General features: G+C 33.7%; 2 protein-coding genes across 2 annotated transcripts; both read left to right on the forward strand.

Annotated features, from left to right (window-relative positions):
- Positions 1-14,843: 14,843 nt before the first annotated feature.
- On the forward strand, positions 14,844-16,104 carry LOC108814849 (uncharacterized). Its single transcript, XM_018587480.2, has one exon. It carries the CDS (start codon positions 15,035-15,037, stop codon positions 15,833-15,835), a length of 801 nt encoding a protein of 266 aa, XP_018442982.1. The 5' UTR covers positions 14,844-15,034; the 3' UTR covers positions 15,836-16,104.
- LOC108836793 (uncharacterized) lies at positions 15,905-19,962 on the forward strand. Its single transcript, XM_056991260.1, has 3 exons — positions 15,905-16,041; positions 17,670-19,536; positions 19,619-19,962. Exon 2 carries the CDS (start codon positions 18,549-18,551, stop codon positions 19,359-19,361), a length of 813 nt encoding a protein of 270 aa, XP_056847240.1. The 5' UTR covers positions 15,905-16,041; positions 17,670-18,548; the 3' UTR covers positions 19,362-19,536; positions 19,619-19,962.
- The last annotated feature ends 3 nt before the right edge of the window (positions 19,963-19,965 follow it).

A 19,965-nucleotide genomic window follows, 5' to 3' on the forward strand; every position in this document is an offset into this window, starting at 1 on the left:
GCTATATATACATTAGTATACTCTGCATGGTTAGTCATGTGATAGCTAATACTTCACGTAGCTAGCAATGATTTTTCCTTATTTATAAGTCTGTTTGCTCAGAATATATGTACTAAACTACTCATCATGTTTAGTTACTAAGTTTAGGGCAAAGGTAGTCTCTAGTCTTGATTTTGTGTTGCTTATGTGAATTTTAGTTGGAGAATATTAATCTTGCATAAAAAGGTGGAAGAACCAAAAGCTAGAAGAGACTATCCAATAAACAATGATTATGGGGCCGGATAGATGATAATTTTAGAACAATACTTAGGTTCACCCCTGTGGTGAACTTAAGAATTCACCTCTTTCTTTATTCTAATCAAGTTACCATATATTGATTAATAACACATAAATAAATAAATAATAAAAATTTAAAATACTAAAATAGCTAAAGAAAATAATAATGAAAATTTTAACTTTAAACTTTAAATCATAAATTTTAAACCCTAAATCTAAACACAAACCCTAAACCTAAATTTTAAATCCTAAATTTTAAACTAAAACCCTAAACTCTAAACTATAAACCTAAATTATATACCCTAAATCCTAAATCTAAACTCAAATTCTAAACCCTAAACCCAAACCGTAAACCCTAAACCCAAACCGTAAACCCTAAACCCAAACTCTAAACCTAAACCCTAAACTTTAATCTCAAACTGTGAACCACAAATCCAAACTCTATACCCTAAAAGTTTGGGTTCAGAGACTAGATTTAGGTTTAGGGTATAGGTTTGGGTTTAGGGTTTAGGATTTAGGGTATATAATTTAAATTTAGGGTATAGGTTTGGGTTTATGGTTTAGGGTTTAGGGTTTGAGTTTAAAATTTGGGTTTAGGATTTGTGTTTAGATTTAGGATTTAAAATTTATGATTTAAGATTTGGTTAAAATTTTCGTTATTATTTTTTTTAGCTATTTTAGTATTTTAAAAGTTTGTTATTTATTTATTTATTCATTTATGTGTCATTAATTTATATATGGTAACTTCATTAGAATAAGGAAAGAGGTGAATTCATAAGTTCACCCTAGGGATGAACCTAAGTACTGTTCATATAGGACATAATAATCGGTCTCTTCACCAAAATTGATGTCTTCTTTTGGAGTATATATAGGTGCAAAGTTGACGATATTACAGGAGAGGTTGATTGATAAATATCGTTTCCGTGGAATGATAGGAAAAGTTAATAGTAGTGGTTCTTACATTTGATAAGAGTTTACACATTTCTAAACAGATCCTTGTTGCTATACATTAATTATAGGGAAATCGGCCAAAAAAACACTGAACTTTTCAGGAATTGCCAAAAGAAATCTGGATATATAGACTAGTCAAACAAAACACAAACTTGTCGTTGATTTTAGAATTAATTAACAATGTTTTCGTTGACTTATCAATTTAGCACGCCGTTATCAAATTTAACAGGAAAAAATGACATCGTTAAATGTTGGTGTTATGTGAAACGACGTCGTACTTTACCACTGGGCTAGTGGCTCAATCAATGAAATTACTAACACATTTAATTATATTTGGTACTGATTGAATATAAAAAAATTATCTAAAAACTAAAAAAGATTTTTAAAATTTCTAAAAACTGAAAAATTAATTCCAAAAAAAGAAAAATTTTATTTTTCGGATTATAAAAAAAATTGAAAAAAAAATCGAAACAAAATCGAAAAAAATTCCAAAAAGTTATAAATATTATTATTATTTATTTTTTATAGTTTCTGATTATATGTTTTCATATTTGAAATTTTTATACCTTTTTAATTTTGTTTTCGAATTATTTTATTTTTTCAATTTTTCTTTTAATAATTTGAAAAATGAAAATTTTCTTTTTGGGCATTTTAAAATAAAAAATAAAAAGGTTATTTTTTATAGATTCGGATTATTTTCAGATTCGAATTTATTTTATAACTTTTTTTTGGTATTTTCGAATTTTTTTTATTTTTTTCAAAAATTTTAATCCTAAAATGATTTTTTTTTTTGAATTTGTTTTTGAAAATGAAAATTTTGAAAGATTTTTGATTTTTAAAAGGAAAATAAATTTTATTTTTAATTTCTGTTTCAAATTTAATTTTATTAAAGAATTCTTTATTTTTCAAATTTTTGGAATTTTAAAGATCTTTTAAATTTTTAGAGAATTTTTTATATTCAAAATCAATACCAAATAATATAAACATGTTTGTTCCTACATTGAATGAGCCACTAGTCTAGTGGTAAAATACCTTGCTGTTTGATCGAAACAAACCTGGGTTTGAACCCCGGTGTCTACCAATTTTTATTTTCAAATCGTGTTAAGTGAAACGACGTCGTTTCACTTAACGCCAACAGTTAACGTTGGGTTAACGCTGTCTTATCTCTCGTTTAACGGTGTGTTAATTTGATCAGTCAATCGGAAGTTTCTTAATAATCTAAATAAGTCGATAAAAGTTCAGGGTTTTATTGGCCAGACAAGTGTACATGTTTCTTTTGGTAATTCTTGAAAAGTTCAGTGTTTTTTTGGCCGATTTCCCATTAATTATATGATGGATTTGTATTGCAGTCTATAATTTGTAGGGATAATTTTTTTTATAGGGTTGATTAAATTTTTCTTTTTTTTTCACAACAACTGAAAAATTAACAACTACGAAGTATGCGCACTGGACTCAGAGAACCAAGCCGGAGGCATAGTGTCAACATAAAACACAGCTGAAGGGGAACGTCTAGCACCTCGTGCCAGCCTGTCCGCCACTTGATTTTGCGCCTTCGGAATATGTCGGATTGTGAAAGTAGGGAAGAAAGTCTTACTGCATTGAAATTCCTCCAAATATGTAGCAAAAGCTGGCCATCAGGGTTGATTAAATTAAACAAAACAGTGTATAACTTGAAGATCAGATATCCGAAGTTTTGAAGAATATTCGTAATCTGATTTATTTGTTCGGATTTAAATTTTTATGAATCAATTTATTCCAGCATCATCCAAGTATTCAAAGTACGTATATTTGATAATATATATTTTCTTAATTTTATATTTGATTCGTAAAAAATAAATTCAAATTCAATTTAAGAAAAATAAACTAAAATTTGTTAAAACATCAATATTTCACATATTTTTATAAAAAAATTTAATAACTAAATAATAAATTTAGTGAACAAAATATTGTAAAGCCTGTATATATAAAAATAATAATTGTGTAGTATATATTACCAAGAATTCTACTAATTATAAAATATTTTTAAACATGTATAAATAAAGAATAATTATAAAATTGTTAAAAGTAGTATCAACTTGTATAGATAAAGAACTGTTATTAATTAATATTACCAAAACTTCCCTTATTTTACTCATCTGAATTGAACTGACCAATTATCTGTCTTTTAAAATTATGATTAGATTTTATTAACAGATATTGCATATTTATAGGTAATATTTATACTTTTTTGCTATACAAAATTACATATATCTAGATTTTGGAATCAAACAAAAACGGAAAATCGGTTACAAAATTTACAGATATTTTGTAATCTCTTGTCATACTTTGGCAATGCCACGTACTTTTGTGCACCAGCAATAACCAACATAGGACAATAAATACAAATGACCCATTGATTATTATTATTATTATTTTTTTTTTTGAAACTATTTCTTTTATTTCTTTTATCCCAAAAAGCTTCAACCAAAACGATAGAGAAAGGTGGCTTTGGAGAAGTCTTGTTAAATATATCGAATTATTGGATGTCACTTCTAAAGCTTTCCATTTTACATGGAATCTCCACAATGATTTGAGAGGTCAAGAAAGAAACATCAAACATGTATGATTTTTTTTTACTATTTCATGTGTTTTGGGAATAATACACGATATACTTGCATATACATTAAGTATTTATAAAAAGTTATTATTATTATAGAATCAAGAAACGTAGATACATATAATTGCAATATAATGTCGGCTCGAAGATTAATATCAAAACTAGTGGACTAACCTCAATTATAAAATTCGGCAAAGGTTAAATTTTAGAAAAGACATGAGTAATTAAGGTGGTGCCAATTTAATTAGACAGAAACAATACTGTACATGGGTCATATGTTTATCAAGATAGGTTAGATTAAATCTATATATAAAGGATCCAGGCTACCAAAATCGATATAGTTCAACGTGTTGTATACTAAGGATATTTTAGGGAAAGAAGTCTGGATTTTAAGCTCGCACATCAAGAACAAAAATGATTAATCTAACACTTTCTAGTCTTTGGTTTAAAGTAAAGAAATGAGTAAAATGTTCATATTGAAGTCAGAAGTCAAAATAAATGTTTGAAGAAGAGACACCTACGTAAAGACACCAACTGGTTGAAGAAGAGACACCAACGTAAAGACAGTTCATGAAACAAGACATATTTACAAGTTATAACAAAAAGTTATGATCATCTGTTAAATCAAACAGTGTTATTTTGGCACCATAATTGAAGCACACGTTATATACATTTCTTTCTCCGTGTTTCCAAGTTCATTTTTCACATTCTTCGAAAAAATATCCTCATTTCCATAACTGGTTTTATTCAAAATCAAATTTAGTCAAATCTAAAGATGAATAGTTGTTTTGAATCTTTTGATATAACCATGTTAAAAATATGGGAAATTTAGACGCATGACTATAGTACAATTAGAATTGAGACGGTAACCATAGTAAACGGAGTGCTACGATATTTTTTATATAATATATATAATGACAAAACTACCCTTTTATTCCTGTTCATTCTCACTCTCACTTGATTTTTGTTTTTTTCTTTTATTCAATAACTATTTACAAGTTTCTGAATTTTTTCACCAAGTGATTATTCAATTATATTTACAAGTTTCTGTTCATTCTCAATCATATCCACCAAATGTCTGATTTTTTTCTCATATCTTTGTTTGGGTTTACAATTTTGCTACTTTCCAATATATATGGATTAAGAAGCAGAAGATGCGTAGAGCTAGTGGAGAAGATGAACAGTATACACTTCGTCGAACTATACTATTTGATAAACATAGAATAGTACACCACGATGTGTACTGTTACATCATCTCTATATATTGTCTTCTAGCAATGTCGCCAATCATTGTTTCCTCACATATTCCCACTGTCTCTTCTTTTTCTCTAATTCTTGTGGGTATTTTTTCTCCTACTTCATCAACTCCGACTACACCTCCATCATCCCTTTGCTAATGGTGTATCCTCTTACACTGCACGACTCTACTATTTAATGATTATAGTATAGTATGTCTCATCTTCTCCTCTACTTCTTATGGTGGTTTTTTACTAATCCCTCAAATTTATTGACAATGCCACTAGTTTCTTCACAAATCGGAAATCCTTCTCCTTTAGGTTTAGGGTTTATGGTTTAGGGTTTAGGTTTAGGGTAATTGATTTGGATATATGGTTTGGGTTTAGGGTTTGGGTTTAGGGTATATGGTTTGGGTTTAGGATTTAGGGTTTATGGTTTGGATATATGGTTTGGGTTTAGGGTTTAGGGTTTATGGTTTGGGTTTAGGGTTTAGGGTTTAGGCTTAGGGTAATTGGTTTGGATATATGGTTTTGGTTTAGCGTTTGAGTTTAGGGTATATGGTTTGGGTTTAGGATTTAGGGTTTATGGTTTGGATATATGGTTTGGGTTTAGGGTTTGGGTTTAGAGCTATTGTAGAAGATGAGTTGTATACACTTCGTCGAACTATACTATTTGATAAACATAGAATAGTACACAACGAAGTGTACTGTTACATCATCTCTGTGTCTTGTCTTCCAGCAATGTCGCCAATCACTGTTTCATCACCTATTTCCACCGCCTCTTCATTTTCTCCAATTCTTGTGGGTATTTTTTTATTTTTTTTTCTTGTGGGTATTTTTTTTCTCCTACTTCATCACCTCCATCATCCCTTTGCTAAATGGTGTATCTTCTTACACTGCACGACTCTACTATTTAATGATTATAGTATAGTATGTCTCCGCTTCTCCTCTACTTCTTATGGTGGTTTTTTACTAGTTTCTTCACAAAACGGAAATCCTTCTCTTTTGGGTTTAGGATTTATGGTTTAGAGTTTGGGTTTAGGGTTTAGGGTATATGGTTTGGATACATGGTTGGGTTTAGGATTTGAGTTTAAGGTATATGGTTTGGGTTTAGGGTATATGGTTTGGGTTTAGGGTATATGGTTTGCATATATGGTTTGGGTTTAGGTTTAGGGTTTTGGTTTAGGGTATATGGTTTGGGTTTAGGGTTTAGGGTTTGGGTTTAGAGCTAGTGTAGAAGATGAACTGTATACACTTTGTCGAACTAACATAGAATAGTACACAACGTTGTGTACTGTTACATCATCTCTATGTCTTGTCTTCTAGCAATGTCGTCAATCATTGTTTCATCACCTATTCCCACTGTCTCTTCTTTTTTCTCCAATTTTTGTGGGTATTTTTTCTCCTACTTCATCACTTCTATCATCCTTTGCTAATGGTGTATCCTCTTACACTTGACGACTTTACTATTTAATGATTGTAGTATAGTATGTCTCATCTTTTCCTCTACTTCTTATGGTGTTTTTTTACTAATCCCTCAAATTTATTGACAATGCCACTAGCTTCTTCACAAATCGGAAATCCTCCTCCTTTGGGTTTATGGTTTATGCTTTGTGTTTAGGGTATATGGTTTGGGTTTAGGGTTTAGAGTTTAGGATTTGGATTTAGAGTTTGGGTTTAGGGTTTAGGATTTAGGATTTAAAGTATGTGGATTTTTGTTTGTGTATTTGTTTTTGCCTATACTATATGATATTTAGTATTTAGTCTCTCTCTCTCTCCCTTCCTCCCTCCTTCTCTTATTTATCATCTTGTTTCTCTTGTTACCGAGAACTTTAACTTTGTGATCTCCCAAACCATTTCCAAACATAGAAATAAGTAACATTGTTATGTATTATGTTAATGTGTTCCATTCTATTGTAAAATCGAATAATAGAAATATGTGTAAACTAACCAAATATATAATTAATTTTTATGATATTGGTATCGATTTGTTTTCTATACTATTTTTAAAATAGTATAGTATAGTATAGTTAGTTAATTGTGCACACAATGCAGCAACCAAACGGTCACGCGCGTAAAAGGAGTTTTTTGTTCACTTTTGTGCTAAACAGACACACTTCCCCATAAAAGTCATACATGGTTACTTCTTTGATTTTTCTGCTTGTTATGAATATAGAGCAAATTGACCCTAAAAATATTGTAGTATTCTGATTTCGGGTATGTCGTCGTATTTATAAAACTGATTAGTAAAGTTGATTTAATTATATGGTAGCTAAAATGTATTTATCTTTTCTATGAAAAATTCAGAAAGAATATCAAAGTTTAAGTAATTTTAGTTACAATAGTGGCAAGATGATTTCAAGATTAATTAAAAAGTTTTCGAATTTTTATGTGAATGAAGATAAAACATGAAAAAGGATCATGGTGATTGTAAAGTTAATTAAAAAAATTGTTTTGAACTTTCTAATTAATAACGCATCAGCCTTCATGCAGAGTGGAGACTCATTAATTGTTGATCATACATATTACAAAATGTATTAGAGCTGATTAACCATTCCGGTTTTGATCCTAAAGACGGTTAGATGTTGTTGAGTTATGTGAATAGATGAGTAATTGTAGTGCTGTGATTAATGATATATAATAATGAATATGGAAATGATTAAAAATAGTTTGATTTTCTCAATCATCAATATGGGCTTAATTTTTCGGTTACTCGTGTAAAAATATTTTAAAATTAAATATGTCTAATATGGAATATAGAAATATGGATGACATATGAGAAAGTGATTTGAAATAAAGTGTAAATGAAGAAAATATGAAGGAAAAACATGTGGTGACTATAAGATTAATATATAATTTTTTAAAGTTTTAGAAAATAACACATCGGCCATAGGATGGAACTGATCTACGAACCGAGTTTTTTTTTTTTTGATAAATTCTACGAACCGAGTTAACGTACAACAATACTAAAATAAAATAAAATAAAAAATGTAAAAGGATATGTGATATACTGATGCCATATCCACTAACACACATGTAGAGAGAGCATCGAATCGAAGTCTAGTGAAAAAAAGTACGATGGTAATGTGAGCAGTGCATTTATCCTTAAATCCCAAAGGCAAAGGGCACCTTATTCCTTCCAAAATCAGTAATATTTTCATGTGCTCTTTTTATTCTCTATAGCATAATCATATACAATAAATTCCACATTCGTCGAACCAATTATTAAACTTTCCAGCAATGTATAGAGGAAGCAAAGCATTCGAAAAAGCTAGATAACTCAATATACAAAATCTCTTTCAGTTTTCGAGTCAATCAAAATCACATGCGTGAAAAGACTAAACACTCTTTGGTCTCTCTTCCATACAGCTTTCAACCCACTTTGTAGGACAGTAAGTATCAACATCACACTATTGCAGATAGAGAAAGATAGAACCAATGGTTATGGTTCTAATATGTTGACGAGGTTACAGTTTTGACCAAAGACTTTTTTAACATACTTCAGTTCAAGATGATGAACCAAAAGAGAGGCAAAAAGTTGTTGGAACTGTGTTTTTGACAAGAAAAACACAGAAGGCTGTTGTTTTATTTTTTACTTTTCCGATGGCTTTGACTCCCAAACCATGGTAGTCATGGCCGGATTAACAGCTCTTTGAAAAGCTCCCAACGAGCACTACAGTTTAGTATATTAAAATGTTAGAAAAAAGTTAAATTAAATGAGAAATGATGCAACAAAGTTGGTAATTTAGCGTGAACAAAATACAAAAATCAGACTAAGTTGCTTTGGCACACAACGGGTAAATCCAAAGCGGGTCCGGAGCATAGGCAAAGGAACGGACCACTTACGGAATCACAATTCTAAACAAAAAATTTAGTTATATACTTATATAAGGCACGAAAAAAACTTACATGAATAACAAGGACACAAAATTTAAGTAAGCATAGGGCATAAAAAAAATCGAAAATATTGGATCGATACTGGATAAAAGGCTTGAAGCTATACTGATATCTTCCACGAGGAGTATAAGAAATAGAAAAATGATCATACATCTTTGAAGCTATACTGATATCTTCCATTACGTGTACCATAGACGGCCATTCCTCTTCATTTTTGATAAGCTTTATCAGTTGTAAGCAGTCAGTTTCGAAGTGCATCGTACGGTAACCTCTATGCTGAATTGTCTTCGTAGCCCAGACTAGTCCTTCAGCCTAGTCTGGGCTAAAGGAAAGACTAGTTCTTCTTGCGGTTTACAAAACTGTTTTCTTATATTTTTCTCTTCATCTATTTCTTTAAAATCCTTTATATTATAAAATTTTCGGTTAGATTTTCCAGCTACATTTGTGCTACGTGCGTATCAAGACAAGCTCTTCTGTGTCCCTTTTGAACTCATTTAATAGATTTTTTTCACATTTATTATTTCTGAGCTTTACCATAGCTGTCTCTCAGTGTGACTGTCCCGTTGAACACCAGATTTTTGTCAACCGCAATATAGCACTAACCTGTTAAGAATCATCAAAATTTTCAGTGATATTTGGGTGAAACATTCTTATGCTATATTACCAAAAAGGAGTTGTGAAAGGGAAAAGATCTAGTGTTGATGTTAGAAGAAAATTTGGTATTCGTCTTCTTCTTTGGATCATACTCAATTTGGACCTCAGCGATAGTTACATACTTACATTGTCATCAGCAAGAACAGCCACGATGAATTTAATAGGGTAAGCATATATGAAAACACAAGACCAACATTAGTCACCAAATAGAGCTGTGCCTTTGTTTGTCTTTGTGTGCACTGCATCTGTCTAGTTAGCAAGACAGATTTACTAGGGGCAAGCCCATATTAATCTTTTGAATTATTCATGCGGATTTTAAGAGAAAATAACCTATATCTACATTTTAAGAGTATTAAGAATTTCTAATGAACCAAAGAAGCTGGACATAGAAATCTATCTTCTGGTAATGCAATTCCTGGTACAAAAGCATTGATCGTAGTTGGAGTCACGCCATTCGGCCTCAAACCAGTAAGTATCACATGATTGTTTGTCACAATGTCACTCAACTGCAGCAAGAGAAACAGAGTAATACTACCAGGATAATTCTCTAGATAAAAACTTCATAGACGTTCAAGTATCATGTTTCTGTTTTGACCAACCTTACGCTTTGACATCACAGTGTTTGTACTTATATTCAACCGTTAATATTCCCACACATAAGGCATGAAGACTCCCTGAAGAGTCCCAAGAATGTATTATCAAGAACTCAGAGTATTAAATTTGAGTGTACAGAGCTACAAAACATATACACATAGGAATGTCAGTTACTGGTCTTGTAAGCAAATAGGCGAGCTGTTCATGAAGCATTTCGAGATTGGAACTTAAAAAAAAAAACAGATTTTTTTTTTTGAAAGCTGAAAAAAAAAACAGATTATTGCAAAGGAATAAAAACGTTTTACAGAAAAAGAAAATATAAGAAAACCGAATGTGTTATGTTCTCATGAGAATTGATAAATGCAGTGTGCATGATTATAGCTTGGTAGATGCGTCATTTGTCGCCAGTATGTGGATGATGCCTAATCAGCAAAAAATAACGAATATATAGATCAAAAGAAAACCGAAACATGAATAGGGAACTTGGATTATGCAACAAGAGATTAAATATTTTCACTTGTCTTAATATGATAGGCAATATGAGCCATTCTGTATATGTTCTGTTTCGTTGTAACTTTGTAAGTATTCCGTTATTTCTCTTCGGCATTTCTCGTTTCATTTTTCCAAACTGTTTCAGATATTCGTCAATGGGCATGTCCCTCAATGAGCTGTTTAGTAGTAGCTTCATTAAACCATAAAATGGATGTCCAAACCCTTATAGGGGTCTTGTCTCTTACTGGTTGAGAATTTTTGATGTTCTTCCTCGTTGACTAGCAAGTAGAATTCATCTGCAGACATTCAGCCGCAGGGATCTAGCTCCTCTTAGACACCAGCTTGTAGTGTTACAAGCGTCCGCTATGGATGCTTCTGTATGGAGTGTCAATTCACGTGGTCCTGTTTCACTGAATTGGTCGAATAGGCGGCCCATAGGCAGCCAGTGATCGAACCAAAAGCTAACGCACCTGCCATTGCCTAGTTTTGCTAGAATGGATCCTAGATTCAGACTTATCCACTTCTGGACATCATCATTTATACTTTCTAAAGGTTGTCTTAATAGATTTGTTCACATCTAAGTTCCAAAATATTATTTTCTCAAAAAGTTCCAGAAGGTGACAAAGTGTCTGAGACCTAATTCCCACTCTTGTTTGGGGGAGACAAAAGGATCAATTTTTAACTCTGGATAACTATGGTATTACAACTATGAGAAATATTACAGACGATTCTACAGTCGACAATTCTATATGTCGTATAAGAATTCACGCATGACTGAATCACCTGAGCCGCCTTATGGAATCCAAGCTTGACGGTATTCGTTGCGTCATGCTGCAGATCTCTTGTAAGCATTTTTTTATTTAATTCGTATAATTTCGTCTTTTCCTAGAATTGAAATTCAGACCTCCTAATGTAGAAGCATTAATGAACCCTTGGTCAAATCACTGGACCAAGTGGGCTTCCACTGCAAAAGGGTCATCTTTGCAACCCCTTTTTGTGATGTTATCGGGTCGTTAATCCTAATTAAGACTTTTAAAGCTTGAAATAATTATTAAATAATCAATGCATTTTTTAATACTTTAGGACTGAAAGATGCATACGATTAGCCATTTATACTTGGGGGCATACGCGAATATATCTCACTATTCTTAAGACTGGATCTGATTGACGGACGTCCGTAGTAACTGATAATGCGAAAGTAATTTGAATTCTGAAAATACCCATTAGCTAAGCTTTTTTTAAATCTGTTGAATTCTTAAAGAATACCCATAATTAAGGATCTAAGAAATTGAGTTTTTTTTTTAAAAAAAAAACAAGAACTCTAAGTTTATATTAATCAATAATCAAAAGTTGTGTCTCTTACAAATCAAGAGATCACTTTATATAGGTATGTAAAAGCCTCAAACCGACATAGAAAAGAAAACTTAAACTTACTTAGAAAAGGAATGCAAAGATAAATAGAAAAATAAAATAAGAAAATAAGAAAACCAAAACAGACTAGGTTAACGATGTATGCTATATCAAATCCCCTCCCGCACGAGAGATTCGTACATGAATCCGGATAGTAAGGCATCGTCAGGTTCAAACTTGAAGAGATGCTTGACTTTGAACACATCGGCCGTGTGAACATGAGAAGGTAGGCGAAGCCGGTAAGCATTTACATTAACTTTCTCAATGACTTCAACGGGACAAATTTTGCATGGCTGAAGTTTATTGTACTGACCAGTTGGAAAGCGTTCTTTAGTTAAAACGGCCCAAATGTGATCACCAACCTGAAAGTGAACTTCTCGACGCCTTTTATCAGCTGTCCTTTTGTACTTGATCGCAGTACCGGCAAGTTGTCTTGTGCACGAGTATGAATATCAGCAATTTCCTCAACAAGCTCCAATGCTCGTCCATGAAACTCGCCAGGCTTTGGTGTGGTTGATAATGCCAAAAGTCCGTGAGGAACAATGCCATACACCTTTAAACGGACTATAACCAAGACTGCCATTATGAGCATGGTTATAAGCGAATTCAGCCTGACATAAGATAGAATCCCAGTACGCCGCAACTAGAAACTCTGAATCTTCTTAAGACAACCTTTAGAAAGTATAAATGATGATGTCCAGAAGTTGATAAGTCCCATAAAACTGATGATATGAGTTGGGTACCTGGGTTCTGCCTGCATAGGAGAGAGGTCATGCAAATGATACTTGAGTAAGAAGCGAGTTCAGTTTAGCTTTGTCTTGGTTTAATCTTCGGTTCACTTCTAAACATTAGCGGCTGTACGTTGCTTGGTGATTGTTTGAGTTGTTTTTAAGATTTTCGGTTCTTTGAAATTTGAGGTTTTGGATCTGCTTAAGAAAAAAAGACTTTTTTTTTCTTTGAACAACAGAAGACTTCTTCTATTCTACCTCAAAACATATGTTTGGGTAACTGGGTTGATGGTTTGTACGCCATCATTTTTCCACGTATAAAACTTTTTCTTTAACTTTTTACTTTAAAAAAAAAATAATTAAAGTTAACGTTTTTCCGTTAATTTGTTGCATTTGCAAAGAATGCTTTAGTTAAACTTTGTTCTTCCGTTATTCTGTTTTGAGTGCTTATGGAAATGGAAAAGTTGACCCAAAAAAGAAAAATCTACAGACAATGATTGGCTTGATTCACATATAAATTGGTCTCGTTTATTTTTTTTGTTTGAAATGCATGCAATCAGACACATGTCCGAGCCGGCAGCCTTGCAAAAGATGCTCGATTTCGTGGTCTTATCTTTTTCCATGTAAACTCTATACTCAAAAATTGGATGGCTCATACCAACGACATGGAAATTTCTTAATAAAATATGGAGCTTTTGCCTTAAAAAATTAAAATAAAAGACACATGAACACGAGCACTACCTGATACTACCATGATTGATTACCACTGAAAACCAAAATCATTTTTTTCTAATAAATGCATGCATTCTCTAGATCTAGTGCGATGTTCTCAAAACATTTTATTAGAGATCTGATCAAACCCCAAAACACATGCTCTGTAGTCTTATCTACATAATTAAAATCTAACGATTATTAGAAATTTAGAATATAGTCTAGTTACATGATGTATGCTCTCTTCACATAATTAGAGCAAATGACTTCAATTGATCCACAGAAGCATCTTCTGACTTTCATTTATCATCAATTTTGGTGTCGCCTGCAATATGTATTAATTTATACTTAGATGCTATTGTACGATTGATCTAAATCATTGAGTACGTCTACCTTTAAATCAAATTGTAGGTCTTCAAGTCATATATACACAAGATGATTCAAACTAGAATTCATGCATTGCTGATTAAACTCTCTTAAAATGTGTGTAGTTATTTCTTCTTGGATTTATTACTGTCCTTTACAGATATCTCTGTAACATATGAAAAAATACTAAAATATCTGTGATATAGTGATATGGCAATGATCCAGAACAATTTATTGAAATGATACCTTCGGCTATTAATAGTAGTGGAACTACATAGATTCAAATATTAGTATACAATATGATCAGATGTCATTTCCAACAAAAAGTTAAAAGATAAACATAAGGAATCATTTGGTGACACAGTATTACTTTTCTCGAAATTCTACTACCGAAAAATTTAACAGTTGTTTACAAGAACAATTTTATAAAAGGAAAAATGAATGCTCTTTTCTTGTTTATTGTATAAATTTGCAACTCGAGGACCTCAAAGTGATCGACGTTCAGTGTATTCGTACGAATTACAGCGTAAGTGTGGGACACATTCTTAATTTTTAAAACCTAAATATAATCAATCAAAAAAGTATATTTTTCATCGTTCAAACAGTTATACAAAATTAACCAAAGTCGGTTAGATTCGAGTCATCATTAACAGTTTGATTACATATATCTTTTGTTTTATATGTATTATTATGCTGAACACATCAACAATAATTCATGTCCCATAAGCTATGATTTGAGCATCTTTTACGAATGATGACAAACATAATGTGCGTATCTTTTTTTCTATTGGTTTGTGCAAATAGATCAAAATCTCGACATTACTTTTTTTTTTTTAAGTTTGCTCTTTAGTTTTTACCTCCTCAATCTTTTCTTTAACTGGTTTTCTTCTTTTTGTTTTATTGTGAAAACCAATAGTGTAAAGTAAACAACACCTGATTAAACCTTCCATCTCATATTGTCTCCTCATTATTCTTCTCATCATAAGATAATCTACAAAAGAAAAGTTGAAGCTGCCATTTTTGACTTAAGAATCTTCATTTTTCTTCCTCTATACCTTGACTTGAAATCTTCTTCACTCTGCATTCTTTAACGCTCTTTTCAAATCACCAGGGAGAGAGGGGTTATGGCTATTGAAGTTTGCTGTTCAGAGGCTCCTGATTCTGTAATCAGCCCAAGAAACTCTTTCTCCTATGATCTTGACTCAACGGATGGTGAAGTCAGATTAGACTCGACGCTTCTTGACTCAGGTTCGGATTTAGATTTCTGCTTTGGCTCGAGTTGTTCTGTTCAAGAAGTTTCTCCTGCTGATGAACTCTTCTCCGATGGCAAGATTCTTCCCGTCCAGATCAAGAAGGTAACCTTCCGGGTTCAAAGATCAACTTCGCTCTCAACATCAGCATCATATTCCTCTTCCTCTTCCTCATCATCGTTCTGCAACAAGAGGCCATCACCAGAAAAGAAGATCATGAAACTCAAAGACCTTCTGTTGAATCCTGAATCTGATTTCGAAGACAAGCCAAAGGGCTTGTTCTTGCAGTTCAAGAGAAGCATAAGTCTCAACTACGACAAGAGCCGTAACAGCAACGGACTAATCAGATCGCTTCATTTCCTCTCACGAAGCAACTCCACAGGCTCTGCTCTAAGCCCTAAACCTAACTTGCTTCGCAAGGAAACTCTTCACCCTAATAATAAGACCCACAATCTTCCAAAGCAAACGTCTCTTAGAAGATCATCTTCCCTCTCAGCTTCAGTCCCTTATAAAAAAACATTCGCTAGAAACAGTTTCGGTAATGGAAACGGTGGAGTTCGAGTTAGTCCAGTCTTAAATTTCCCACCGCCGGCGTTCATCTCGAACGTAGCTGACGGACTTTTCAGCATTGGATCATTCTGTAATGGTAAGACGAACAGGAAGACAAGACTATGAACATCTTTGGTCTTTTGTGGCCGGACAAGAGTTACAGAACATGTCTTTATTTTTATTTCTTTAACTGTTTGTTGTACAATGATGGAATATCGACAGCTCATGTGAAGATTAGACATCATGTGAGTTTTGTCTGTAACCACTAAGAATAATTGACGAGCTAGACGTACCATGAGAGTAGGAACGCCTCGTTTGATTGGATCTTTCGGGTAAGATTAAAACGTGTAAATAAATTTATCAAGAAATAAGATAAATTATAGATGATTGTTGAATGATGGACATATATTTAGTTGTAAAATTTCTGTTATAGGTAAGTTAACTGTTATAAATATAAATTTATTAGGGAGGATTTACTAAAAATAACTTATAATTTGTTATTTTTTATTACAAATATATATATAAATATTCAATCAATTTTGCAAAACCAATATACATGAATAGCGAAATTACAACTTTTCTTATGACTTAACAAAAAACATGAATGTATGTTTACTATTATAACATTGAAAACTATGTACGAAATAAACCGGTGGTGGTGACCTAGTGGCACTTGAGGGAATTAACAAATCCAATACGGCGAATTCGGGTTCAAACCTCACCGACCACATGGATATGAATTATTGCTTTCGATTCATTTGAATGCCCAGGAGAAGGTCTATCCGTGGGATGTACTTTCACCTGGGGGTTAGGTCTGTGTCTTTAATAGACCCTGGTTTAACTCTTTTCTTTAGCAAAAAAAAAACTATGTACGAAATAATGAGGGAAGACGATGTATTTCCCCACCATAACTATGGCATAGTAAAAAATCTACACAAAGTTTCGAGGTCGCCCTAATTGCACACCATCAAAGTTTGACAACCATTTTCCACATAATAGGAAAGTTCGAACCTCGTTTCCACCTAATCTTTCTAAATCAAACTAATATCAACAAATGTCGGTTTAAAATTGGTTAAAGTTCCCTAAACCTAAGCTTAACCAATCGCTTACTTAACTAAACCAAAAACTACCCAATTATAACCCGATTAGAAAATAAAAACTCGATTAAACAACTAAACCAACCAACCCAGAACCCGATTAGAAACCCTAAATCACCAATCTGTCCTGAAGAACATACGTCGTCTTCCTCTCTCTCTCTTTCGATTGTGTTCCTCTGATTGTCTCTGATTGTGTTTAGTCTAGGTAATTTCGACATCTCTCTCTCTTTAGCAAAAAAAAAAACTATGTACGAAATAATGAGGGAAGACGACGTATTTCCCCACCATAACTATGGCATAGTAATAAATGTACACAAAGTTTCGAGGTCGTCCTAATTGCACACCATCAAAGTTTGACAACCATTTTCCACATAATAGGAAAGTTCGAACCTCGTTTCCACCTAATCTTTCTAAATCAAACTAATATCAACAAATGTCGGTTTAAAATTGGTTAAAGTTCCCTAAACCTAAGCTTAACCAATCGCTTACTTAACTAAACCAAAAACTACCCAATTATAACCCGATTAAAAAATAAAAACCAGATTAAACAACTAAACCAACCAACCTAGAACCCGATTAGAAACCCTAAATCACCAATCTGTCCTGAAGAACATATGTCGTCTTCCTCTCTCTCTCTTTCGATTGTGCTCCTCTGATTGTCTCTGATTGTGTTTAGTCTAGGTAATTTCGACATCTCTCTCTCTCTCTCTCTCTCTCTCTCTCTCTCTCTCCTCTCTCTCTCTCTCTCTCTCTCTCTCTCTCTCTCTCTCTCTCTCTCTCTCTCTCTCTCTCTCGTTGTTTCTTTGTCCCTGTCTCTTTGTTTTGATCTCTCTGTGTGTCTCACTCTCGTTGTCTCTTTGCAGGAATCAACAATGGAGTCATTCACTGATGTGAATGTAGAGTGGAATGATGTACCTGAATTCAACCCAGGAACAACTGATGATGATGTCGACTCTGATGGTGAAGATCGAAGAGAGCGTAACGATTACAACATCGAAAAGGAAGCCATGAGCTTTGTTGATGAACCTCAAGTGAAGCATAACGTGTATCCAGAGACATAATGAGATGAAGAGATGGAGGAGGTTGAAGTGAATCAGAGAAAAGAGAAGCAGAGAACTATCTACAGGCGCGATGAGTTTAGGAGAGGCAGTGGGGAGTTGTTTGTTGGGCAAGTGTTCATCAATGGAATTGCGTTTAAGAAAGTAGTTCTCGACAATGCTCTGAAAACTGGCAGGAACATTAGACAGAATCGATATGACAAGACAAAGATTGGATTTGTATGTCAAGGCAAAGGTTGCTCTTGGCGTGTCTACTCCTCAGCTGCAGCAAAGTATCCTAACAAATGGGTGGTGAAAATCATGAAGAAGGATCATACCTGTGTTCCTACGGGTACTAGTGAGATGCTTAAAGTGCCACAAATAGCTCGTTTGTTTGTCGACAAGATCAGAGAAGAACCAGAATACTTCATGCCAATGAAGATTGAGCAGCTTGTTATGGAGAAATGGAAGATCAATGTTAGTAGGCCGCAATGCCAACATGCTAGGAACAAAGCTCTCAGATGGATTGAAAGAGAGTATGATGAGCAGTTTGGACGCCTGAGGGATTACTGCGATGAGATAAGAAGCTCGAATTAAAATTCATCTGTTGAGCTTGACTGTGTGAAAAATGATGATGGGGATGACGTTTTCAACAGGTTTTATGTCTGTTTTGATGTTCTGAGGAGAAGCTGGAAAGAATCGTGCATGCCACTAATTGGAGTAGATGGATGTTTCTTGAAGTCTAGGATGAAAGGACAGCTGTTAGTGGCTTTGGGTCGAGATGGCGACAACGCAATTTACCCTGTCGCATGGGCTGTGGTAGGAGTAGAGAACAAAGACAATTGGTTGTGGTTTGTGAAAAAGATCAAGGTTGATCTAGGCCTAGAAGAAGGAGAGGGTTATGTTATGGTTTCAGATCGTCAGAAAGGATTGATTGCTGCTGTTAAGAGAGCACTGCCGTGGATTGAGCATAGGATGTGTGTTAGACTTATCTATGGTAACTTGAAGAAGAACCATGGGAAGAAACCTGATATGAAGCTGAAGATTTGGAACCTTGCTTGGAGCTACAATGAGGCTGATTACAAAGCAAAGCTTAGAGACATTGAGCAGTACGATCAAGGTGTTTATGACGACTTGATGAAGTCAAAGCCAGAGAAGTGGTGCAGGGCGTTCTACAAGCTTGGACCTTATTGTGAAGACGTGGAGAACAATTCAACTGAATCATTCAACAACTCCATAGGTAAAGCCCGATACAAGCCATTTGTACCTATGTTGGAGACAATAGCTCGCTTGGCAATGGTTCGTATAGCAAAAAGGGATGTCATTTGCAGCAGTCACGAAGGACCGTATGTCATTGAGAAGCTCGAGAGTTTGCATAAGCTTGCCTCAGAATCGACGGTTAGACCTTCCACCAACCAGATGTATGAGGTTACTACTAGTTATGGTTGTGCACATAGGGTGAGCTTGGAAAGTAGAACTTGTAGTTGCAGGACCAGAACCATCTATCATGGAACCTAAGATCCCAGATCAACCAGGCCGTAAGAAGGTGACGAAAGCTGATAAAAAGAGGAAGAGACGAGTCAATGAATCACCAACGAAGAAAAAAGATAAGGGCTTGAAGCGAACCATGCACTGTGGGGTATGTGGGCAAGCTAATCATAACTCCAGGTTCCATAAGAATGATCCGAAACAGGTTTGTTTCATTTTTATCTCGGTTTTGTTGATGTGTTTGATGATGTGTTTTGATGATATCTTTTGATGATATATTTTGGCAGAGTGGTGAATCTTCTCAGCCTGAAGCCTCCCAAGGTGCTAGTGGCTCTCAAGTTACACAACCAAGGAAGTGACCCATGGAAAGAAGAGAAGATGGATGTGAAGAAGTGGTTTTTTATGGTGTTCTAGGTGCTTTTTATCTCGGTTTTAGGTGTTTTTTTTAGGTTCTAGGACCTTGTTTCTCGGTTTTAGATTCTTTTTGCACGTTCCATGACCTTGTTTCTCGGATATCAGGTTTAGTTTAATGGATTTAAACTCTATTTTGATGTGTTCAAGATATGCTTTAGAGGCAATGTATGATATTTTAATGGCTTTGGTCATTGTTTTTATTTTTGATTTGAAATCATCT

Source organism: Raphanus sativus, chromosome 7 (genome assembly GCF_000801105.2).
Source record: "Raphanus sativus cultivar WK10039 chromosome 7, ASM80110v3, whole genome shotgun sequence".
Taxonomy (NCBI): domain Eukaryota; kingdom Viridiplantae; phylum Streptophyta; class Magnoliopsida; order Brassicales; family Brassicaceae; genus Raphanus; species Raphanus sativus.